We start from the raw sequence: 23827 nt of genomic DNA on the forward strand, positions 1-23827 counted from the left end.
TTTTATTAAGTAATTTGCCTCAAACATCTTGTTAGGGCCTTTGAGTTGTTCATTCCTTTCCAGTGTTATGCATTTAAAATAGCATATATATGTATATTGCATATAGATCACATATAATATATAGAGAATTATTTACATAGAAAAAAAAAATATATATATATATATATATATATATATATATATATATATACATCACAAAGGAAGATATTGTTCAGGTGACTTTAAAACCTAAATCTTGCACTATACTTTATCTCTCTTATGCTCAGTGTTTTTTTATTTCCATAGGGATAAATTTCCAAATTTTTATGATTTTTTCTTTCAATTTGTAAAAATCAGCTGCAGCATTGACACCTCACAAATAGTTTCGCAGTCTCTAAATAAACAACCCACTACTGATGGAGAATATACATTCATCTATAGAACCATTGTTTATGCTGTGTATCACTCAAATGACTGAGCACCTGTTTAGCATGTGCAAATCTATGCTACAATCTCCAGCACCAAAGTTTCTATAAAACATCAATCACTACTCAGTCTGATATCTGACAGAAAGTATACTGCCTCTCTTTGTTTACTATCATTTTAACAAACATCCCTCTAGGTAATTAACTATCTCGTGTATATAAGATATTTTAGCCTATTAATTTATCTCTCTCAATACTAACAGTCATACATATTAATGCATATGTCACTGGGTTTTTAATCAAGAAAAGATACTGTTTTTCACCATACTGTTATCTGTCAGAATTTGTATTCTTCTCACCATTAACAAAATGTTTTGATCTCCTCTATTAAACTTCAATTGACACATTAGTGCTAGATGTGTCACACTTGATATGATGAGCATCCTACAAATGGCTCTGGTTCAGTGTTTAATTGATTACTCTTTTACTGCAGTGTGTGTGTGTGTGTGTGTGTGTGTGTGTGTGTGTGTGTGTGTGTGTGTGTGTGTGTTTGTGTGACCAGCTTAGAGTCCTTTAATTAATCCTACAGCCTTCAGCTTCAGGATCCAAGGCTTTAATCATGATTGCTTCACTTCTTGTGTGTGTAGAAGAAGGAAGCTATAATGGTTAAAACTGAAGCGAACTTAGAAGACTCTTTCAATTTGAATAAAAATGTTTCTGCATGCTATGTGCCTCCTGCAGTTACCTGTGCTAAAGCATCTTCTGCAGACACAATTGTCTTTAAGAAAGCACAGACTTTTAAAACACATGTGATGCTTCTTGGCTTATCTCTTTCTATTACTTATAATCACAGATATCATTAGCCTCTTATCACATGGTGAAACACATGGATATGTAAGCTACATGTTTAGGTAAAATTTTTTAGAACATTCCAATACATTGCTCACCACATATGCATTTTTAATTTTGAGAGAGACATTAATGAGAATTAGTACGCAAGTGATTATTTTTCATGTTGTAAACTATTGCAAATGACAGCAATGTTTCTGAAAATGTCACTTGGCTGCCACACATTATTGTTTAAATTAAGATAACATCTACCTAGGAAGAACTGTCAAGGCTTCCTCACTGACAGTGAGAGCAAGCATTTCCCCTCTGAGTTAAAATTCATTATGAGCACTAAGTCTGAATGGAAAAATGCTAGATGCATTTTGCCTAGATTGGATGGAAAATCAGTAGAAACCATTATCATACAAAAATATTTTATATTTAAGATTGTGTTAAAAGGAGAACATTTTTCCTCCTTATGAATCCCTCATATTAGTAAAAGAGACTCTACCAGGAAGTGTAATTAATAAATAGTATTTATAAAACCTAAAGTAGTTTATTTCCAGTAATGACACTTAATTAAAATAAAGAATGCAGACAGAAGCAGGAGGGATGGTCACAGTTCTCAACATTATGCCCTTCTCTACTCCATAGTTTATCACTCCCCATCTTCCTGAAATTTCCCCTGCTTTTAAACTTTCAGGGTTCATTTTTAAAAACACATGCAAAATAGTTCCATGTTAAAATGTGTGCACTGGCGAGGATGTGGAGAAAAGGGAACAGTCTTCCATTGCTGGTCAAAGTGCAAACTTGTACAACAACTTTGGAAATCAATAAGGCGTTTTCTCAGAAAAATGGGGAAAACTCTACTTTATGACCCAGCTATACCACTCCTGGTCATATACCCAAAAGATGCTCCACCATACAACAAAGGCCATTTGCTCAGCTATGTTCATACCAGCTTTATTCGTAATAGCCAGAATCTGGAAACAACCTAGATGTTCCGCAACTGAAGAATGGATACAGAAACTGTGGTACACTTACACAATGGAATACTACTCAGCTATTAAAAACAAGGACATTTGATTTTTTTTCTCCTTTATTAATTTATTCTTGTTACATCTCAATGGTTATCCCATCCCTTGTATCCTCCCATTCTTCCCTCCCTCCCATTTGATTTTTACAGGCAAATGGGTAGAACTAGACACAGTCTTCCTGAGTGAGGTAACCCAGACCCAGAAAGACACACGTGGTATATACTCACTTATAAGTGGATATTAACAACATAATACAGGATAACCACAGTATAATCTATAAACCTAAAGAAGCTAGAAAAGAGGAGGGACCTAGGGAGGAAGCCTAATTCTCATTCAGAAGGGAAAATAGAATAGACACCAGAAGCAATTGAAGAGAAAAAACAGAAAAGGAGCCTACCATACATATCCTCTGAAAGAGTCCACACAGCAAGGAATCAAAGCAGATGCTCCTGTGACTTACAGCTAAACTTTGGGTTGGAGTACAGGGAGTCTTAGGGAAGAACTGGGGTTCAGAAGAACCTGGAGGCAACAGGATCTCTACAAGGAGACCAATAGAGCCAACAAATCCAGGCCCTGTGGATGCTGGACCAACCAAGGACCATGCATGATGAAGACCTATACACCTTGCTCAGAAGAAGTCGATAGGCAGCATAGTCTCCTCATGGGTCCCATGATATGGGGAGTAGGGACTACCTCTGACATGGACTCTGGTGCCCACTAGTTGATCACTCTCCTCTGTTGGGGCAATCTTGCCAGGTCACAGAGGAAGAGAATTCAGGCTGTCCAGATGAGACTTGATAGGCTGGGGTTAGCTAATAGAGGATGACTCCCCTTTTTGAGGATTAGGAGAGGTGAGAGGGAGAATGAAGGTGGGAGGGTGGGATTGGGAGGAAAGAAGGGAGGGGTTACCATCAGGATGTAAAGTGAATAAATATAAAATGAAAATTAATTAAAAAGATATCTTAAAAAAGAAAAATGTATGGGACATCTAAATATTTATAAAGATAGTCAATGATGTCTTTTTTGTGTTATTCTTAAGCAAAAGATCTAGTAAAACAAAAGTAATGCTCAAACACAGAAATATAAGGAAAACGATTGGAAAATTCTAGTGAGAAAGACAGACCAAGCAACCAGATGGACTCTTTTTTGTTTATGTCAAACATATCAATAAAACTAATACATTACAGAGGGTGTGGTGGTGCACACCTGTTATCCCAACACTTTAGGAGGCAAGGCAGGCAGATCATTGTGAGTTGGAGGCCAGCCAATCTACAAAGTGACTCCAGGACAATCTTGTCTCAAAACCAAAACCAAAACCAAAAATGCACAACACAAACCAAGAACCCAGTACATTATCAAATGTCCTGGTTGTATTTTTGTGTCAACAGGATGCATGCCATGGTTATTTATCTAGATAGAAGAACCTTAATTGGGAAGCGTCTCTAACAGATTACCTGTAGGCAAGTCTGTGACATTTTCTTGATTGATAATTTATATAGTTGGGTGAAGTCACTTTGGGCAGTACTACCAATTGGCAGCCTATGCTCTGTTGTAAAAGAAAAAAGGCTAAATGAGGCATGGAGACCAGCCAGTAAGCAGCACTGATCCAGATCTCTGCTTCAGTTCCAACCTTGCCTTTCCTTGGTGATGGACAATTACCTGGAAGTATGAGATGAAATAAGCCCTTTTCTCCCCAAGCTGCTTTTGGTTGTTGTGTTTATCACAGAAATCGAAACTTAAATAGAGCACCAATCTTACAAAACAAAATTTAAAAGTCCAGGACTCATAAATTTCTCAACTATCACTCACAAAATTATCTTTCCATCTTTTTTCACAGTGGGAACATCAAATTGAAGGGTAATGACATACACTGCACGTGAACTTCTGAGCCTATAATTCTTGAGTTTTGCTCTGAATACCTTATAGCAGGAAATGAGGATGTGTCATAGTCTTTGATGTTAAAATTTAGAGAATTAAAAAATGACCACCCATTGTGTTCCATGGTGGCTTTGCATAAGTGATTTAACTTCCCTCAGATTTCCACAGAATGGTTTGTCAATACCTGTTTTTGCAATAATTTCGAGGTTATAGTAAATGTTACTCATAGGGTTCTACCTTATAAACAAATAGCCATTTTGGTTATTTTGGTAGATAAGCAGGCCTGGGTGTCCCTGTGATTGTACTTCTCCGTGAAAAATGGGCAATTGAAGAGTCCTATTTTAGTGCTTTTCTCTTGAGGGAGAGAAATAAGGACAATTAAAGTCCTTCCAGTCAAGAGCCAGCATAAATTACATGGAATCATTCAAGATCAATTTACAGTATTACTAAGGGTTGCATGATCTGTCATCATGCATTAGTGCTCACCAGAGGAAATAGAACTGGAAAATTAGCAGGGTTGAAGGTGAAATAAAAGTCCTATCTCATGCACAGACGCCCCAGGAACATCACATATCTGGGAACTACATCCATATTCAAAGGCTTAGAAATTTGTAACTTGAAAATACTTATATTTCTAAAAGAAAATGTTCCAAATCACAGTGAAAAAAATCTTAAGGTGGAACAAAAGAAAAGAAATATATTTGAATTTATTCAAAGAAAACTGGGTTTCAAATGCGATATTTTCATTATTAAACTTACTTTAAACTACTCCTGTATGTTCACATGCTCACCTGCATTCTACCTATCCATCGATCACGTGTGTGTGTGTGTGTGTGTGTGTGTGTGTGTGTGTGTGTGTGTGTGCTCGTTTCTGTCTGTCTGGCTTTTCTATCTCTCTCTCTCCATCATGGAACTATCCTGACTTGCTAAATAAGTATTTGAGAATCAATAAAATGTTCTTTTCTTTCCGTTATTAAATGATAGTACCAATGACAGATTTTTTGGGGGAAATATATAAACCGCAATAATTTTAATTATACACTAAAATTTTCATACCAGCAGAGGGCTCCCTGCTGTAAGGTAATTTCATACCTGTGAAGGCCAGCAATGCCTGTTAGTGAGGCACTGAAGTAGGATTTAATATTTGCTGTGGACTTCAGAATTTGCTTGAATTTAGGTTTAGTTGCAGAGTATAAAAAGAGAAAAGGAACAAAGCTAAATGCACTCCTGGTGTTTGAGATATAGTTATTAATATTTCTATCAGGCAAAGTAAATCTTCTGCTGCCCAAGTTGAGGAATGAATGTGCTTCCGCCCTGTCTCACTCCTGCACAGACACCTGCAGCCTGGTTTTCTGACAGCTTCCTAAGTTTCTCTCTTCCAGTCTCAAGCAACATTTTTAAAAATGAGCTTTAAGCAACTAATTATAGTTAGTCACCGTAATTCAGTGATGTATCTAAGCTGAGAGCAATAAAAGTCATTAAGTTAAACTAGCACTTTTGACTTGGATTGTTAAAACTGTCACTTGAGATTTTCTAATAAATATTTCAGGAAAGGAACAATTCTTACTTTTTAAAGACTTTTAAAATTCCTTTTATAAATTCAGTTCTTATTTCTATCAATTTTCCTCAAATGAAACATATAAGCGAATTTTAACATCTTAATAAGCAACATATTCATGCCACCTTTGTCAGTTCTGTTCAGAAAACTTTGTTAGCATTATTATGACAATTTGAAATATCATGAACTATTATGTACTCCTCAAACTATTGAAACAAGTTGACCCAACATTTTAGAAGAATGTATTATAAATTAATCTGTTGAACAAACTAATTCTGCCCAATTCTAATCATTTTTATGCCGTTGATGCATTTTTATGTAATGTGGCACTACAGACTCTTTGGAGAGGCAAACACAGGCTCACATAGACACCAATACAACTTAAAGACTACAGAAATGTAGCTATACTTTTAACAAAATTAGAGAAAATGTTCTAGGATCAATCAAGACAAATCTAATTTTCATTCTCTTAAACATGTTTAGCCCTCTTTCCTATTGCCACAGACAAGAAAGTGAATATAGTCTGGATGTAAATGAATTATTTGATTTTTAGTGAGAGCAAAGAAATATAATTCACTTTAATTTTAACAAAAGAACACATATGAAAAACAGAGATAAAGAAGTACTTTCATTTCATTAATTGAGTAGCTCTCGTAGATAGTATGTAAGATAACGATCATCCTTCAGTTAGTTATCATACACCATGGGTAGCTGACAGGGCTGAAAGATCTTGTGCACTAGGCCTTTTTCCAAGAGCCAGAGGCGAGCTGTTTCATGCTTCTTACTCCCCAGAAAGCAATGCAAACAGAAAAGAAAATCTGAAGAAAGAAACAACAAAACAAGTCAAAACTTTTGTTCCAGTGAGTTAAATTATTTTCTTAGAAGAAAACAAATAATTTTATATAGTCAAATTACTCACACAAAATTTATGAATTTGTTCAATGATACAAGGTAGTCAACTTAACACAAGGCATGCTATGTGAAGATAAAAGCAAGAGTAAGAAGTATTTTTCTCTGTTTTGTTGTTGTTCTTACATTTCTATTTATGTATTTTATAAAGATATGGGGCTATGTAAACTAGACACTGAAGAAAAAAAGGCAAATTTCTTTTATACTTGTGGGTACCAAATACAATCTGTTCTATGTTAAATGATGTCATTGCTTCTATAGTTTAAGGAGGCTTAGGAATACGAGAAGTAAAAACACTGATGAAGAATCATTTTCATCTGAGGCGATATAATCTAGCCAAACAGGCATTTCATCTAACAGGAATGAAATTCACAAGACTCTGGCTAACTTGCTTTCCCCACCTTTTGATCTCACTGTGTATGAAAATGTAGCTTAAAATTCTATTTAAAATTAAAGATATATCTAAATCATTAAAAAAAAAGCAGCATTGTGAGTGCATTGAGTTTAATTTCATGCTTTTGGTTAACACAAGATACAACAAATCACCAAAAATCAAACGTGTGGTACACTGTTTTGTAGTGAATTTAGCAATACATTGCATACAGCCATTCCATGCAAGAATATAGTTGTAGTTTTTTCCGCTCTTCCTAATCTAAATACTAATACCCATACTACATCTCTCTATACACTGATTGCGGTTGTGTGCCTTCAGGTTTCCCCCGTGTGAACTCTGGTTCCTTTTGTTAAGCCATAGTAGGACTGCTTTCCTGATCTGCATTTTAGGATAGTGTTAGATCAATGATGAAAGAAGAAATGGTTAAAATTATTGTATTACGTTTGTGATAAGTCAGATTTATTGTAATAGCTATGGTGGTATTCTCCATGCATCATGCCTTTCTGTATGCATGTATGTATGTATAAACTGTGCAATCATCTGCTTCAAACAATGATAACACTACTAGTAACTCCTCCCCAGGAAGACACTTACTATTTATGGAAAATTTATTAAAATATACAGAGGAAAAATACTTAATTAGAAAAATGTAAACATGAGAGTGTGCCCCAGTAGTGAGGAACTTAGATAAAGTCAATGGCGTCAACTGAGGTCAACCATTAATTCACATGAAATACATTTGCAATTAGGATCAGAATAACGAAGCAATGCCAGCAACAATAAACAAAGAAACAAATGAAATGCAACAACTCAAATTAAGCAAAACAAATTTTGCTAACCATTAGTGCTTAGATGTGATAAATTGCCCACTTTCATTTCAACCTCCAGGTTCTTTCTTGATGATCATTAGCCTGAATGTTAGCTAGCCATACAGGCTTGTTTCTCTTGCTCTCTACATTACTTTCAGTCTATCATCTCCACAAAATGAGAAAAAAAATAAGTCCTTACATTGAAGTAGAGGACAAGAATAATATTAACATTTTGGGGTTGCCTCAGAAGGCAAGCACAATGTATTTAATGGCTGGTTTTCAATTTGTTTCTTTTGACTGTAACTCAAGAGAAATGACCTCATGAGATTTCTCGATATGGTGCCAGGTAAAATACGACTAGGAGCAGAGGAGAACTGTGAATGCTTCTGTACTTCAGTAGCAAGTTCCTTTTGTCTTCAAACATGAGTTAATGTGGACAGAGTAGCTGAGAATACAGCTTCCAAGAAGGTCAGAGATGATGTCTACAATATTGGTAAATATTTTATTGTAATTCAGTATATCCATCAAACAACTAGTACATTGTAGTGGACCATGAAATATATGTGGCAATAAAAGATTTTATTAAATTTGAATCTGATGTTTAAGGTCCCAAGGATTTTCCCTATGAAAGAAGACTGGAGAGTAATTTCCATGAAGCCTCAAAAACTCATGTGAAATGTCATGTGTCATAATTCACCTTTTTCCTAGGCCCCAATTATGGATGGTCTCCTTCAGATTATCCATAATTCTGTCTAGCGTCTCTGTGATTCTAAAAATTCTTAACTAAAACTAGAGTGAAAAAGTTATGACTTTGCTATTAATTCGCCATCATGGCAAAACTTTCTGCCTTTGAAACTCTGATCCAGTTGGATCCTGTAGGCTGCCTTCCTGCCAAAGCCTGAGCATCGACTATTTCTTACCCACCTCAAATGCATTCAGCATCCTACACAAAACCAAGGTTCATGCTTTTTCATTTTCTCTCTTTGGGTCATCTATGGACAAACTCTCCAAAGAGAGGTATAGCTGGTGATTGTCAGGTGGCTCAGTCAGAGCTACTAATGTGCTGTAGATGGAGCCTGTGCCAGGCACAGCTCTTGCTATCTTTACCAGAGTGTGCAGTTTGATTGCTATGACACAGTTTGGAGGGTTGGTATGCAGTTTGTGAATGAAGCAGTGGGAACTCAGATGTGTTAATGTACGATTATCAAGCAATCTCAAGGCTATCAATAGCTGGAAATGTGCCTCACATTTTCAGTGGCGTTCAGAAAGCCCAGTTGTGCAGACAAGGCTGGAACGCAGCTGAGTGACATGAGTATCTGGATGAGAGTGAATTTATTCTGTTTTTAAGAGCAACAATCTTCATTTGTAGTCTTTAAAGCCAGTCACTGCTAGGTTTTTGAGATGTTTTCACAATCAATATTATGAGGATGAAAATTGGATTTTTAAAAAATATAATGACATATACATTCACAAAGAATCACAGAAATGGCACAAAATAACTATGTCCTAAAATTATGGTTGACTCTTATCTGATAGAAATATCAAAGTAGAGGAAAACAAATTATTTTTTTTATTTTTGAGCATGTGGATAAGACATATTATCATATATATCATATAATAAAATTAATTATGTTGCATGATAATTTAATATAGGTAATTTTGTCATGGAATCCATATAACTGCTTGATTATTGATATCAATTCTGTTAAAATGTTTCTCTTTTTCAAATTCATTTTTCCACTCAGCTATTTGTGTTTTCATTTCATAATAGATATTTGTGTCCCATTTGATAATAGATACTAATATATCTCTCAATCAAATGAAATAAAGGCAGCTATATTCTTGCTTAGGCAGAGTGATAGAGTAAATAGGTATTGCAGCAATTTTAGCATTTATTTGTATATGTTTCTCTAATTTATAGATATGTTTCTGGATATATACAAACTCAATGCACTCTCATTTTATCCTAGGCTTGTCCAAGTCCCATGATTATAACATCTGGATGCAAACTATGAAACAGAGGAAGTTCATTCCCAATGTCAAGCCCTCCTTGTGCTAACACATCATTAGTAGTCCTTGTCTTTAGGATATATTCCTGAATTTCCAGGGACTTCAACTCTCATGCCTGAACTTTGAACTGTACAGATGCTCTCTATGTTTCTTCCACCTCATTCTAGAAAGATCATCAGTTGGCAGGTGGCTAATCTGAGCACCTAATCCCTATTAAACACCAATGGGAGCTATTGTCCTTCCCAGTTAAGTCTGTTTCAAAGGCCTTGTTAAAATTGGCTCAAATATGAGCAAATCAGGCTTATAACTTACTGGAGGAAAAATCATACAAGCAGGAGTAATTTTGTTCAAATGACAAGCCCTAAAGCTGCAAATCCCCAATTTACAAGCCAGGGTGCTTGACTTCTTATATGCCTCTGTGCATATTCAACCCTTCTGGTTTGGGTATTCTGACTATAGACATTCCAATAACCAAAAGAAACAAGCCTGCTGTTAAACAGTGGACTGTTGCAATGACAACTAGTGAAAAGTACTACAGCTTTTTTGGAGGTTTTAAAAAGATTCTTCATGGCATTTAACACTGATATAAATTTTCAGGAGAAACATAGGCTTTAAATTTTCTTGAATTAGTCACAAGAGAATGAATATCTATGGGAGAACTAGACTTTTGCATTGATTGGTTTATGAGGCTCAAACATTTATTTTCCATGACATTGAAATAAAAACAGTCAGTGTGCTGCATCTCATTTAATGTTCTGCCTACTGATAAAGCAATACAATGTTTTATGTAACCCCAAAGCACTAATGAGTTGATGAACATGTCAAATGTGTTAAGTCCTTTTCTATAGGAAAGGATCACTTATTAAACTTGAGTAGAAAGAACCTCAATTATCAGAATATAAAACAATATTTTTGTGTATACTAAAAATCATTAATTAAAAAAATCACACAATTGTGTAGTTTTATAAAATGTAGATTTCTCCAATAATATGAGGTCTTAGGACAATTTAGTAACATTTATTTTTTTTAAATAAACTATTTTTGTGCTATGTTATGTATTAAAATGAATTAAAGTTATTACCTTTGAAAAAGCAGTAAGTTTATGCCCATGTATATATGAGCATTTTTGGAAAGAATATATTTTAGTCCTTAAATACTATTGATGTTAGTTTTAAGTAAGAACTACGCAAAACACCCATGTTCAAATTTTAAAAATGCTTTAGGATGATGTTTCAAAGCATCAGAAGTCATAGTTTTTCAATTATCTATTTAATCACTTGACAGAATGATCCCAGCCCTCTATTCTCCTCCCAGTCCCACCCTCATATACACCTCCTTCCATTCCCCCCTCCTTCTTTTCAGAGGAGGGAGGCCCCCAAAGCGTGCCAACCCACCATGGCACCTCAATCACAGCAGGACTAAAGGTGTCCTCTCCCACTGAGGTATGACAAGGCAGCCCAACTAGGGGAAAGGGATCCAAAGGCTTACAGCATTGTCAGAAACAGGCCCTATTCTCATTGTTAGGGGACCCACATGTTGACTATTAAGATACTCTGCTATGCTTACAGACAGGGCACTAGCATAACTGTCTTCTGAGAGGCTTCCTCCAGCATCTAATGGAAAGAGACGCAGAGACCCACAGCCAAACAATAGGCCTAGCTCAGGGAGTGTTGTGGAAGAGTTGGAAGAAGGAAGCGTTCAATGACACCACAAGAAGACATTCAGGTTTTTTTAAAACTTTATTTGACTCTGTATAGTGAAAATTAATGTATTTTACTACTTCATACTAAGTTGGGCAAAAGAAAACAGTCAAAAAAGTAGCACACAAATATCATATTTTCCATGTCAACCAATTCAGCCCCCATCTGATAATCTTGTATCATGTACAATAATGTACTCATTTTTGATAGTCTAGACCATCAGAGAATGTGTGTATTACTTTCTGTACTCTTTGGGAGCTAGTGTACTCTCTATCCAAACCATATTTGAATTATCACATAAACACTTGACAATGACAAATATTCTTGATAACATTAAGGCTCACTTAGAAGTCTACAAAGCCTACCTACCATTCAGAGAACATGTTTGAAGACAGTTGGCCTGAATTAGCTACTGTGCATGAAAACCCATCTGGTTGGAATTGTATAAACCATAATTAACATAAAGTGAAAATACATGCTATATTTCTCAAAAACATCTGTGGGCACTTCTGCATTGAATTTAAAGTTTGAATTAATTGTCTTTATTGATACACAACTTTTAAGAATACTAACAATACCAAACTTTGTCTTCAGAGTATATTATTTGCTCATACAATTTGTAAAATTGCTTTTGATTAGTTGCTAAATTTTGAGCAATAGCTTCTCATTATTCAGGCTTCCTTCTGCATACCCTGACCTGCTCCACCCCCACCTTTCCAGTTAAAGGTTCGTTCTTTCACTTTGAAGTTGCAAGAGAAATTAAAAAGAGTGAAGTCAGTGAGTTGGGGAATATTTTAGGAAGAAATGTTCATTTTCTCAGATTCTTTATTCCAAGAGTCTCCTTGAACTTATGAACCACCACATTCTTCTTTTGTGTGCATGTGAGAAGGAAACAGAGCAAAGCAAAACGGTGACAACTCATAAGCATGATCAACCTGTTTTAGCTTTTAAAAAGATGGAACTAAAACTGGAGTACAAAGAATAGCAAGGGCTTGAACATTGCCAAGTGTTACTTTGTGCGGAAATTTTTATATGCGTTAGAGTTACTGATAGGTAAACCATACTAAATACTGTGACATTATAATCTAAAACTGAATTAACTATGACTGAACTATTTTTTGACAGTTAGTGAATTTAAAAGTTCACTATTAAAGTTTCTATTTTTTTACTTTATTAAAGTTTTATGGGATGTTATCAAATACAAGCACTAATAAACCGGAAAGAAATTACCTACCACACCAACCATACCCAATAGACACTCACATTTCTTTTGTGTTTCTATACTTCCACACAAATGATTTGGTTATAACTAGAAGTAAATTCTTTATTATTTCTTTGTGCATGCCTACCATCAGCACAAAGTTCTTTGCCTCCTATCCTGTATATTTGGAACTGAAAACTTGTGAGCGAAATGTTGCTGTATCCTAGTCTTTCTGTTTCCCTAAAGAATCTCTAATGAGTAGGAGTAGGGCTTACTTCACACATAGACTTTGGTCACCACACATTGATCACTTCCCCCTGCATGGTGACCTTGCCAGGCAACAGAGGAAGAGGTCACAGGCAGTCCAGATGAGACTTGATAGGCTGAAGTCAGATGTCAGGGGAGGAAGGCTCCCCCACTTTGAGGACTAGGGGAGGGGGAAGATATAAGGAAAGGAGGGTGGGACTGGGATGCCACAAGGGAGAAGGCTACAATTGGGATGTAAAATGAGCAAATTAAAAAAGAAAAGAACCTGTAATGGAAATTGCTTGAGAAATAATCTAAGATTCAAAGTATCTATGTTTTTAACTTACTTCCGAGTAGTGAAATTGCAGCATTTGCATTCTAAAACAGAACTGTGGTTCAATAAAGTTAATAAAGTAAAATCAATTGGCCACTATATTCTAACAAAATGGCATTTCTGGGCTTCATGAGTGGCAAGTAAACCCTCTCCCCGGAAACTTACCATGCAGCATATGGATTTTCAGTGCACCCCAAAGCCAGATCCCAGAGATTCTGATATGACTAAAAATTCAATATTTGTACAATGCTCACATCTGCAAAGGCACATGTTTACTAATACAGAATTACATTCAACAGGGCTTATCAGTGTATTTAGTGGTGCACCAAAAATGTCTTTGTATTTGTATATTACTTAGGAAATAAAAACAAAATGTTTCATGTGTCCTATTTTTCAGGGGAAAATGCTCTTTACAGACATAGTAGTGGTGTCTAGTGTTAAAAATAGGACAGTGTATCTTAAGAGAAAGGGATGTTGAAAAGAATCATTCATAATGTTTTTGCTTGCGTCACGAGGGTGATTAGCGCCCCACTAAATGAGAGCCTCCAGAGTAGACTAATAGAAGGCCAACAGCGCACATATGGCTTGCAGCTTGGGCGACTTCTCAGAGTTCTTCCACAGATTGGACTGACCAAAAGGTTTGCTGCAAATGTCCTTAGTCATAAACTGTTTCCTACTAGGCCAGTCATGCCAGAACTGGACCCAAGGGTATCCACCGCGGCGGCTGACGCCTAATAATGACGGCTTCCCAAGGAAGCTACAGCTGCCTTCCTGAGAGACACCCCAGATGCCTGAACGTTCCTTTACTTTCAGTTTGGACTACCTGTTCTGGCAACACTTCAACGGGAGAGGCAGGCAGCAGGCACTCGGATGTTTCTAGTAAGTTTGTCAATATAGGTCCTGATTACATACAACCAAAGTTCATATTCTACCTTTAAATCCCTAAAAATTGTGTTAGCCTGTACCAAGACTCACATCTCCCTGTTCAAAGTGATAATAATATTAATAATACACTTAGTTATGAAAGCAAATATATCACTAAAGAGCATATCAGGAAGCAAAGGAAAGATGTAGAATTTGCCAAAATTGAGAGAAAATTTATATAGCTTTATATTAGTTTCAGGGGAAAACCACACATTTCAGAACTTTCACCGAGGATCTTGAAGAACATAAGGGAATATCTGTAAGAGATACGTTACAATTCAACAGTAGAAGTGTTTCTTGAAAACGCTGGCAAAGTTAAGAAAAAAACAGTAAGAAAAATTGAGTCAATTCTGAGAAAAACAAACATACTAGAATGATCAATTATTTGAATAGATAACTGATAATCGAACTATGAAGGAAAGAGGCCCAACATAAAGGAGTTTGCATGAAGAATTGTAGGAACAGTAACACAAGGATGGCTTTACCTCACCTCTGCTATATTGTCAACAACAGACAGTCAAAACTATTAAAAACTCCCACATAGAACTAATGTAAAGTAACTCAGGATTTCAAAGTCACAATGGACTCATTTGAAATAAATACCGATATAATTCTATCAATTCATTAACTATTTATTTAGTGTTAGGTATGTAATCCAAAGGAGAAAACGGCATGGTGTCTACCTCAGATGTGAATGGATGCACAAAATATTATGTGGACTCAATCCTCATTAGATAATATTTGTTTTATTTTTTAATCCCCTCTCAAAACTCCATTTTATTTCATGCATGTTGCTAATGATCTGAAATAAGAACAATATAGTCCTTGAATTCAGATAACTTGGAGTTATATAGTTTTTTGTGAATTTGTCTCCTATAGACTGAAAGATTTTTATATGTATGCTTCTAAGTCTTTAGTTAAAATTGTATTCATCATATTGTCAGTAAATATAAAAGAAAAATTTGATAAATTAAGGATTATCATATTTATTTTCACACTTTATTTAAAACACGAGTTCTATTTAATTATTTTGTAACAGTGTATACAAATAAAGAAAAAGTCATCCTAATTTTAGCAGGCAGCGAATTTCCTATGTCAATCATAGTTCAGTACCATTGTTCCATTTTTGCACAGAAAGAAATATAATTAAATTACAATTTCATCTTGAGTAAGTAAGATATTTAATGCCAAGAAAATATATTTAATGGTACCATACTTAAAGTATATATTTGAAAAGAAAAACAGTCTTATTAATTCACTGGAAATACTAATTGAAGTAATGCGCATGACAGTTTATTATAGCTTCAGTTGTGTCTCTATTACATGGGTATGAACTGTCATGTTATCATTGCCAGTATGTTAGTTACTCAGTCTTAACAATGATGTTTCCTAAATTTTGTTTTGAAAATATTTACATAAATTAATTTTCCATTGTTTTTAATTTACTATTATCATTACATCTTCTTCTTCATCATCATCATTATATAAGACACATATGAAGGATTTATTTTTTGAATAAAGATGTACAAATAAAAAATTTAATATCCACTTCTTTCATCTCAAAGGCTACTCTCATCCATTGTCTTTGAAAACCACAAATCATAAGTGTATAAGTTTTAAATGCTCTAAAACTTTGGGTTCTAGAAAACCAATGCCTCAGAGCTCCGGAATCTCAAAAGTACCTGTTGCCACAAAAGGACTAAAGTATTTCTATTTTCTCAAGAAGAGAGAAAGTGAAGTTTACCAACACAGTAAGATGATATTAGAAAATTCTGAGGATCATCCCCCAAAATAATTACATTGCAAGAAAAAGAACACCAAGTAATAGTATTGCCCAAATCATGAGCAAGACAAGGTCAATGAATGAACAGAGAAAAAGTGATGAAAAGTGCCTTGTAAAAAGTGTTCTCCATGCATTTTGGAGAATGAGGAAAGATATGAAATGAAGAGAAGAGAGGTATTTTTATGTTGCCAAGTCCCAGATATAAAATTTTGTAACCTCCATGGACATAGTGGTCTCTGGCATTCCAGTGTCTGAAACCTAAAGATGCATGAGTACACTAAGAAATCTCCAAAGAACAAGGCAGTGGATATGGCCAATATGGCGGCAGGTAATGTACTGTAATGACTGATTTTGTGACAACTCTGCAGAGGCACAGTCATGGGAATACAAAGGAAATACAGTGATTACTTGGTAAAGAGTGAGACTTTAAGGACAAAAACTCCAAAGGTAAATAAGGTGTTTATGCACATAATTAAAAAATAGAAAATAATTTTCCTTGGGCAAGTTACAAAATGATAACATACACATCGTTGCTTAGCTTTTAATATAGTGCAAAGTTTGTTTTTGCTTCTTTTTCTTCCTGTAGAGGGATAAAATTTGGGGGAGATAGACAGAGCTAGAGAGGACAGTGAAACTGAGGAGAGGGAGTTCTAGGAATTCTTTAAATAATTATGCTGTTCTAAAAATTGTTGGAATGTTATAAATGTTATAAAACATTTCCTGTAGACCAAGTTATATTTTAGGCTAATATGATTTTTCAGAAAGTATGTCTGTAGCTGTGGATACCTCTAGAAGAGTAGTGAAAGGTGGCCATGGTGCATTTTACAGATAAAGGAATCATGCTAATGATTCTGAAATAAACAGGGGTTATAGAGCACCCTTTGTTCATCTTATGATGCTAGGATGAAAGGTGTTAGAGGTAAAATTATCTAGAACATTCTTTAAAGAGCCATTATATAACACAGATGGTTTTGTGTATACAATTGTAGTGTATTAGTAGACAGTTGAGAAACACTGTGTTAGACTAGAGCTAGTGGTGGATGAAAATTTCCATGTAATATATGGCCATTCAAAAAAAATCCTACCTGTAGGGGGTAAGCTTCAAAACATCAGAAGAAAGACATTTTAGTGACACACTTCTTCTAACTGATAATGTTCTTTATATGCATGAATCTAGTATATATTTAATGTATTTAATTGTTGTTGTAAAGGTCTACTAAGTGGGTTCTACCTTTAAAATAATTTCCAAATTATGAGAGAACCTTAGCTGCACAGTGGTGTCAGATATCGTGGTCTAATAATATTTCAACACTGTTTCGTCGCCCAGTTATGATCCTCAGCAATAAATCAGTCCACCACAGAATACTTACTTAACTGGTACTCCTTGTTAAGGAGCAAAAGCCCTAGAGAAACTTCACAGAACTCTGGAATGAGGAGATTGTTTTTGGCCCTTGACAATTTCACATGGATGAATACTGATGAAAATTTAACAGGATGAAATCAAGGAATTTTCTAGGCTGAAATCTGAAAAATGAACCCACATTTAGAAATGTTCTTCGTCTTTCTCATTTTTTTTTTCTCTCCTTGCTTCATCTCTTCCCCTTTGCTCTGGCAAAGTGAGTTACAAGTTCTCAAAAAACCTGAAGACAGCACAGCTTGGTTTGTCGACCGGATTTCTCCCACATGGGTTTGGCGGCCAGGTCACCATGATAGTAGTACATATAAATTTCAAAACACATACAGTTGTAACAGATGGTTTTTATAGGGACTGCAAGATGAAGCAGAAGACTGAGGAGGCCTGGGCAATGTTGGAATCCAACATAGTCAGCGGTCACTCTGGGAGACTAACGCCTGCTGATAATTACAGCTGGTCTCTGTGAAAAGCAGTTTATACTATTTGTATATAGCACTGTGGAGAATATCAAAGCTACCAAAAGTTGAAGCAGTACAGCAGGAGCTCCAGATCTTTATGTAAATTAGCCGCACAACATGGAAAGCATTAACTTGAGGGTTTCAGGAATTTGGAACTTGAAATGGCTAGGATGTGGGTTTAATTGAAACATGGTATTATGACAATCAGTTTTTCCCTTGAGATGCTTTTTAAAGGTGCATACAAATGTGTAACTGAGCATTGACATATTACATCACAGTGATGTATTCTAAAAAAGCCCTATCTCTTTTATGGTATTTATTTCATCAAATACCACTGGATGTTCACCGATTCCTCCTTTAGAGTCAAGGTATCTGAATAAATGAGCAGCAGGCTGAGGTGAGCCAGTCAGCTCCCCGATGAATCCAGGACTCAAAGGCTCACACATAAGCAAAGCACTTCTTCTGGAAAAATATTCCTGGGTTTTTTAACATAAATCAGGGTCAACACATAATACAATCGTACTCTAGTGCATTTAAAAGCTGGAAAACAGTCTAGCTAGGACATTGCTGCTTCCAGAAAACCTTCAGTCCAAACAGCAATCAGAAAGAATTCATGGCTTGTGTTTAAATCCATCTTGCTTAGGCCCAGAAATGGGTTGCCTGGCCTCCTGAGGAAGTTCCAAATGGGTGTTAGGAAATAACACTTTCTCATTGCCAAGAGTCCACAGAATTTCTTTTTCTTCCTCTTATGGTAAAATATACACATAGTAACATAGCAGTGATTAATAATACATGTTTAAAAGTCTTGATGTTCATGTCACAATTAACTTACAGGTTGAAAAATCTTTTAACTGTAATCTCATATGTCTCCAACTCGTAATTTTTAGTATTAATAAGACTTGAGAGGCTGAGGAATGGTTGGTGGTTAGCTGGATGTAGAGGGAGAAACACATTACAGTCAACTAAACACATGTAAAAAAAATAGCCTCATCAGGTATGTCCAGGCCACAGCTCACACACAGCCAAAGGTCACTGTTAACTAAACTCAGCATAAACATAAATTATTATGTGGGTAGTTTTTTGCAACTTTTATTTTTTTCTTTGACTACAAAGTAAAAATAAAAAGTGAGTTCTACAAATAGCAGGAACTAGAGGAGTTAGGGTCATTTGAGTTCTAAAAAATTATTTGGGATTATGAAAATTTACTATTTAGGTATCAGTAAAAACTGTAGATGCCTCAGAATTATACATAAAAGTAAAAAAATTCTATTTTGTCAAATTGCATACATGATTAAATAATCCTTCAGATAAATCTGTTTAATATTTTTCTAATATAAAATGTAAGATATTAATTAAATGATGCATATGTCCTGTCAGAATTGAAGGGATAAAGATCAGTAGATGAAAACACTTCATTTCATTTTGCATTATCTTCCTAGATAAGTACACAACAAGCCTGGTTGGGGTAACGCTTAGAAGACAGAGTGTCATTGTGAAATTGAAGCCAGCCAAAGAAGAAAGAAAACATTGAAACCCTGCTGTTAAACAGGACAGAGAAACCATTCTGTATGTTTGTTTGTATAGTTTTAACGTCTTTAGCACTGTATTGTCAATATGAAATACGCAGTTCCTCTTATCAAACAGTCTAGGACTTCCTGTAAAATGACTTATATGATGGATGTAAAGAATCCTTCTAACATGTGGAACAAGAACGTGTTAAAGAAGGGTAATATACAGCTAACCCCCAAAGAGATGGAGTAAGTGCCAGATTCTCGGTGAAAATCAACAAGGAGAAGGAGTATAAAGCTGGATCATGTAGAGGAATTGAATCCAGCAACATGACTTCTCTGGCAAGGGATCACATCCGACGTCCTGTGTCTTTGTGAGCCAGCTGGAATACAGTGATACCCTTGGTATACACCTTTAATTGTTCTGTAACTTTAATCCCTCTCTCTGGAATACAGACACAACATAACATTAATCCCTTTGATTGGATTACAAACATGCCTTTAGTTCACACACTTGATCCCAAACAACAACTTCTAGTTGAGCGGTAGACAAAGTGACAAATCAGAAAAAGATTTGACAGAATGAGTCAGTGATAAGATATGCCCAGCTCTCAAGAGAACAGACAGGAAATAGAAGCTACTTAAGAGCAGTTAAGAGAGCTTGAGTAGGAGACAGACAGTAAGAGAGTGAAGGGGAGTACAACTTGGTACAGTTTGTCTGAGTTCAGTGCAGGCAGTTCGATGCAGTTCAGTTCCAGGAATAGAGAGGCACTTTTTCCAAGCACAGCAATTTAGTGCGAAGCGTGCTTGTATCAGTCAGCTTAAAGAAGAGTTTTGAGCCAGAACAGCTAAGTTGAACAAGCCAGCCAGAGTTCAGAAGGAACTAGAAAGGATGAGTTTATTCAGCATTAAGTCTTGGAGGTTGAAAACTAGGCCTGGGTTAGCAAAAGTCTGGAAGCTGAAGTCTTCAATGTCTGGGCTTGCAGATGATTAGATTTTAGGGCTTCCAGGCCTATGCCTAGGGATATTTAGACACAAATGCTCTGGGCTCAGCCCAAGCCAGGTAATTAGTAAAGCTTATGTATGGCCCTCATCTCATCCCCATCATCTGGGGAAATAAAAAGAAAAAACACTTACAGGAGCAGAAGTTTTTTATGTTGCAAATGAGTTATCATATGTGGCTTTGCATCTGTAAAAGCAGGCAAGCTGGAAAGCAGCCTATAAATGGTCCAATAAGCAAAATGAAAGAGTCCTAGGAAAAAGCAACACTGGCTCAGAGATGTACTAAAAACGAGTTTAGTTGTTTCCATGTCACAGATAATGAAACTCTGTGAAAACTGATTTTCTGAGAGTTTATTCACAGCTGTGAGATGAACATAAACTTGACTTTATCCCATGAAGCTGATGGTGACACAAGAGGTGGTTGTTAAGTTATATCAAAAAGCCTCATAGAGTACACAAGAAGCCCAGAAAAATAACAATCTCAACCAAGCCTGGGCTCAGTCAAACACCTAGTCGTATGTGCACACACACACACACACACACACACACACACACACACATTTGTGCACATTCACACACAGGCACACATATACAGAGAGAGAGGGAGGGGGGCAGACACACGCAGGACATCACAAAGGAGATACTAGTACATGTAATGCGAAGTCTTATGACAAATATTAAGTGATGAAGGGTCTGAAAACCGAAGGTAGTATTTTTTAAAGCTCTTTCTAAGATGTATATTTATTTTTAATTGTGTGTATGTGTGAGTGTCTATGTGCATAAATGTGCAGGCCAGAATCCCAGTGAGCCACCTGGCCTGGGTGCTAGGAACAAAACTATAGTCCTCTTTAAGAGCAGTACAAGCAATTAATTGAAAAGCCATTTCTCTGCTCCTTAAATATTGTAAAAATTTTAATTAAAACTAAACAAAAATATAAACAAGGAAAAATATACATGAACTGTGAAAATAGCAGGTGAGTATAAGTGAAAAACCAAATAAAACTACCTCAAACAAAACAAAATGTACTTATTGAAATTAAAATATGATAAACTGATAAAACAAGATGCTTGAGGTTTAAAAGCATCAAAGAGTGTTAAAGAGGAAAGAAACACAGAGCATAGATGGAGATGTGAAAGATTATGTGAGAAATACAATGCGTAGAATTTGGTCAAGTTACTGAAATTAATTGCAATCAATTGAACAAGAATTAATCATAACCTCTAGGACATTTAAAAAATTCAGATTTCTAGCTGAGATAACTCAGAGGTTAATAGTACTGGCTGTGCAATCATGAAAATCAGCGTTCAGACAGAACCACCCTAATGACAAGCCTAACAACCCAATATGTCTGTGACCACAATTTTTCTGGGAATAGAGAGAGGAGCAAACCTCCTAGGAGGTTTAAAAGCATCAAAGAGTGTTAAAGAGGAAAGAAACACAGAGCATAGATGGAGATGTGAAAGATTATGTGAGAAATACAATGCGTAGAATTTGGTCAAGTAACTGAAATTAATTGCAATCAATTGAACAAGAATTAATCATAACCTCTAGGACATTTAAAAAATTCAGATTTCTAGCTGAGATAACTCAGAGGTTAATAGTACTGGCTGTGCAATCATGAAAATCAGCGTTCAGACAGAACCACCCTAATGACAAGCCTAACAACCCAATATGTCTGTGACCACAATTTTTCTGGGAATAGAGAGAGGAGCATTCCTAGGCCTGGCATTCTTCTCACCTGGATGAGGAATAAATGTGAGGCTTGGCTCATTCTGAGACCTTGCTTCAAAGGAACAGAGAGTGTGATGGAAAAGGACATCTAATGACTCTTCTTGTTTCCATGCTTGCACATAGATGCATGTGCCTGCACACAGACATGTGCATTAGATTCATAAACAAATATATATGCACACATACCTACTTAAAAACCTAGGCATAATTAGATGTGAGTATAAAACTGGAGATGAAGGTGTTAGACTAAAGGTATTAATAAATGAACTTTACATAAAAAGTGTGAGTAAAAAGTCAAAAACCAAAATCATAATTTTACTCATACAAATATCCATACCATATTGAATGTACTATATAATACATAGCAAGCTTTATATCATGATAATACATAACCATACAACCAGTAATTACTCTAGAGTAAAATGAGATTACATATTTTAATGTGGGTAAATTTTAAGAACAAAGTTGAGTAAAATATAATGTTACCTAATTTTTAAAAGCAAAATAAACTACTGTGTACTTAATATAACACCTGGAAGAACATCACCAATGACATATATATTACATTAGCCATGGCGTGTGTACCTTTGTGTGCTTTATACTTTTTTCTGCAAGTTTAGAAGCCATGTGTTTCAATTGCTCTTCAGGTCGTGATCTCCATAGTGATTCCTGGCCAAGGAAGTAAACTGTGGGTCTTCCTGTTCAATAAATGCATTTTCTTTGTAAAAAAAAATTAATAAAACATTGACTATTGGCACTGGGGAGATGTTTCAATTGTATTGCTTTTTTTATAGAAGACTTCAATTTTGTTCCTAGCAACCACCTGAAAAACTCCAGCTCAAAGAAATATAACACCTCTAATAGAGTATATATACACACACGTGGTACTCACACATACAGGGACACACACACACACACACACACACACACACACAGAAATAACAAAAAAATGAATCTTAAAATAATTGACACTACCTAAATTTTATTATGCTTAAACATAGGTATTTTGTTTTCTTTCTGTAGTAAAATTCTTACAAATTAGTAGTAACTTTAATTTAGAAAAAAAGGAAGGACTACAAGGTGGGAAGTTTGAGGGCAGACCATGAAGCCATTTCAAGGGCTATTTTAGTCAAGTCTGAGTCACGTGGAACTCCTATGGTGATTATGAGGGTGACTGTCATTGAAAGGTTGAAAATAGCTGAGATTAAACTAAGTAGTTCAAAGGAAATCACACAAAGACAAAGATATCATAACTTAATTTAGTTTACTAATCAAATTCATGTAGAGTACTTTCACACAGAGGTTGTCTGTTTATATTCATCAGCAGAGAAGGGCTAACAAATATATGCTTGATAAGTATTATTTGAACCAGTAGCTATCAAGCAGGCATTTCCACTGATGTGGCATTAAGTAAGGATCAGGGACACAGACTGTGGCACATTTGCAGTGCAGCGCACAGCCTGCAGTCTACATGGTTGAAGACAGTGTCTGTGCTTGGGTTAATTTATGAATGAGTGACTACATGACTGCACTAATTGGTATGTGGAGCAACTCACACTGAACTCAGTTTCTCCACATATCAGCTCATGTGATATGTGGAGCAAGTGACACAAAAGTGAGTAAGAGTTTTCAAGGTTTAAAAGAAACAGTAAGTTGTGAAGAGAGGGACCATAACCCAGATGGGGACTAGAGCCAGGA

The 23827-nt window shown here is 35.7% G+C and overlaps 1 protein-coding gene across 2 annotated transcripts in view; it reads right to left on the reverse strand.

The window, feature by feature from the left end:
- Window positions 1-2179: 2179 nt before the first annotated feature.
- The window catches only part of AGMO (alkylglycerol monooxygenase), a 292081-nt gene continuing 270433 nt past the window's right edge, over window positions 2180-23827 (reverse strand). Inside the window, exons 13-14 of one of the 2 annotated variants that reach the window (XR_014780821.1) lie at window positions 2417-6523; window positions 2180-2326 (exon numbers count right to left, since the gene is read on the reverse strand). Coding sequence is in view for 1 of the 2 variants with exons in the window: in XM_084791218.1 (XP_084647344.1) it covers window positions 6443-6523 (81 nt within the window). In the remaining variant the exon portion in view is untranslated. The other variant, XM_084791218.1, reaches the window with a different exon arrangement.

This window comes from Acomys minous (assembly GCF_964271855.1).
Source record: "Acomys minous genome assembly, chromosome: 8".
Lineage (NCBI taxonomy): Eukaryota > Metazoa > Chordata > Mammalia > Rodentia > Muridae > Acomys > Acomys minous.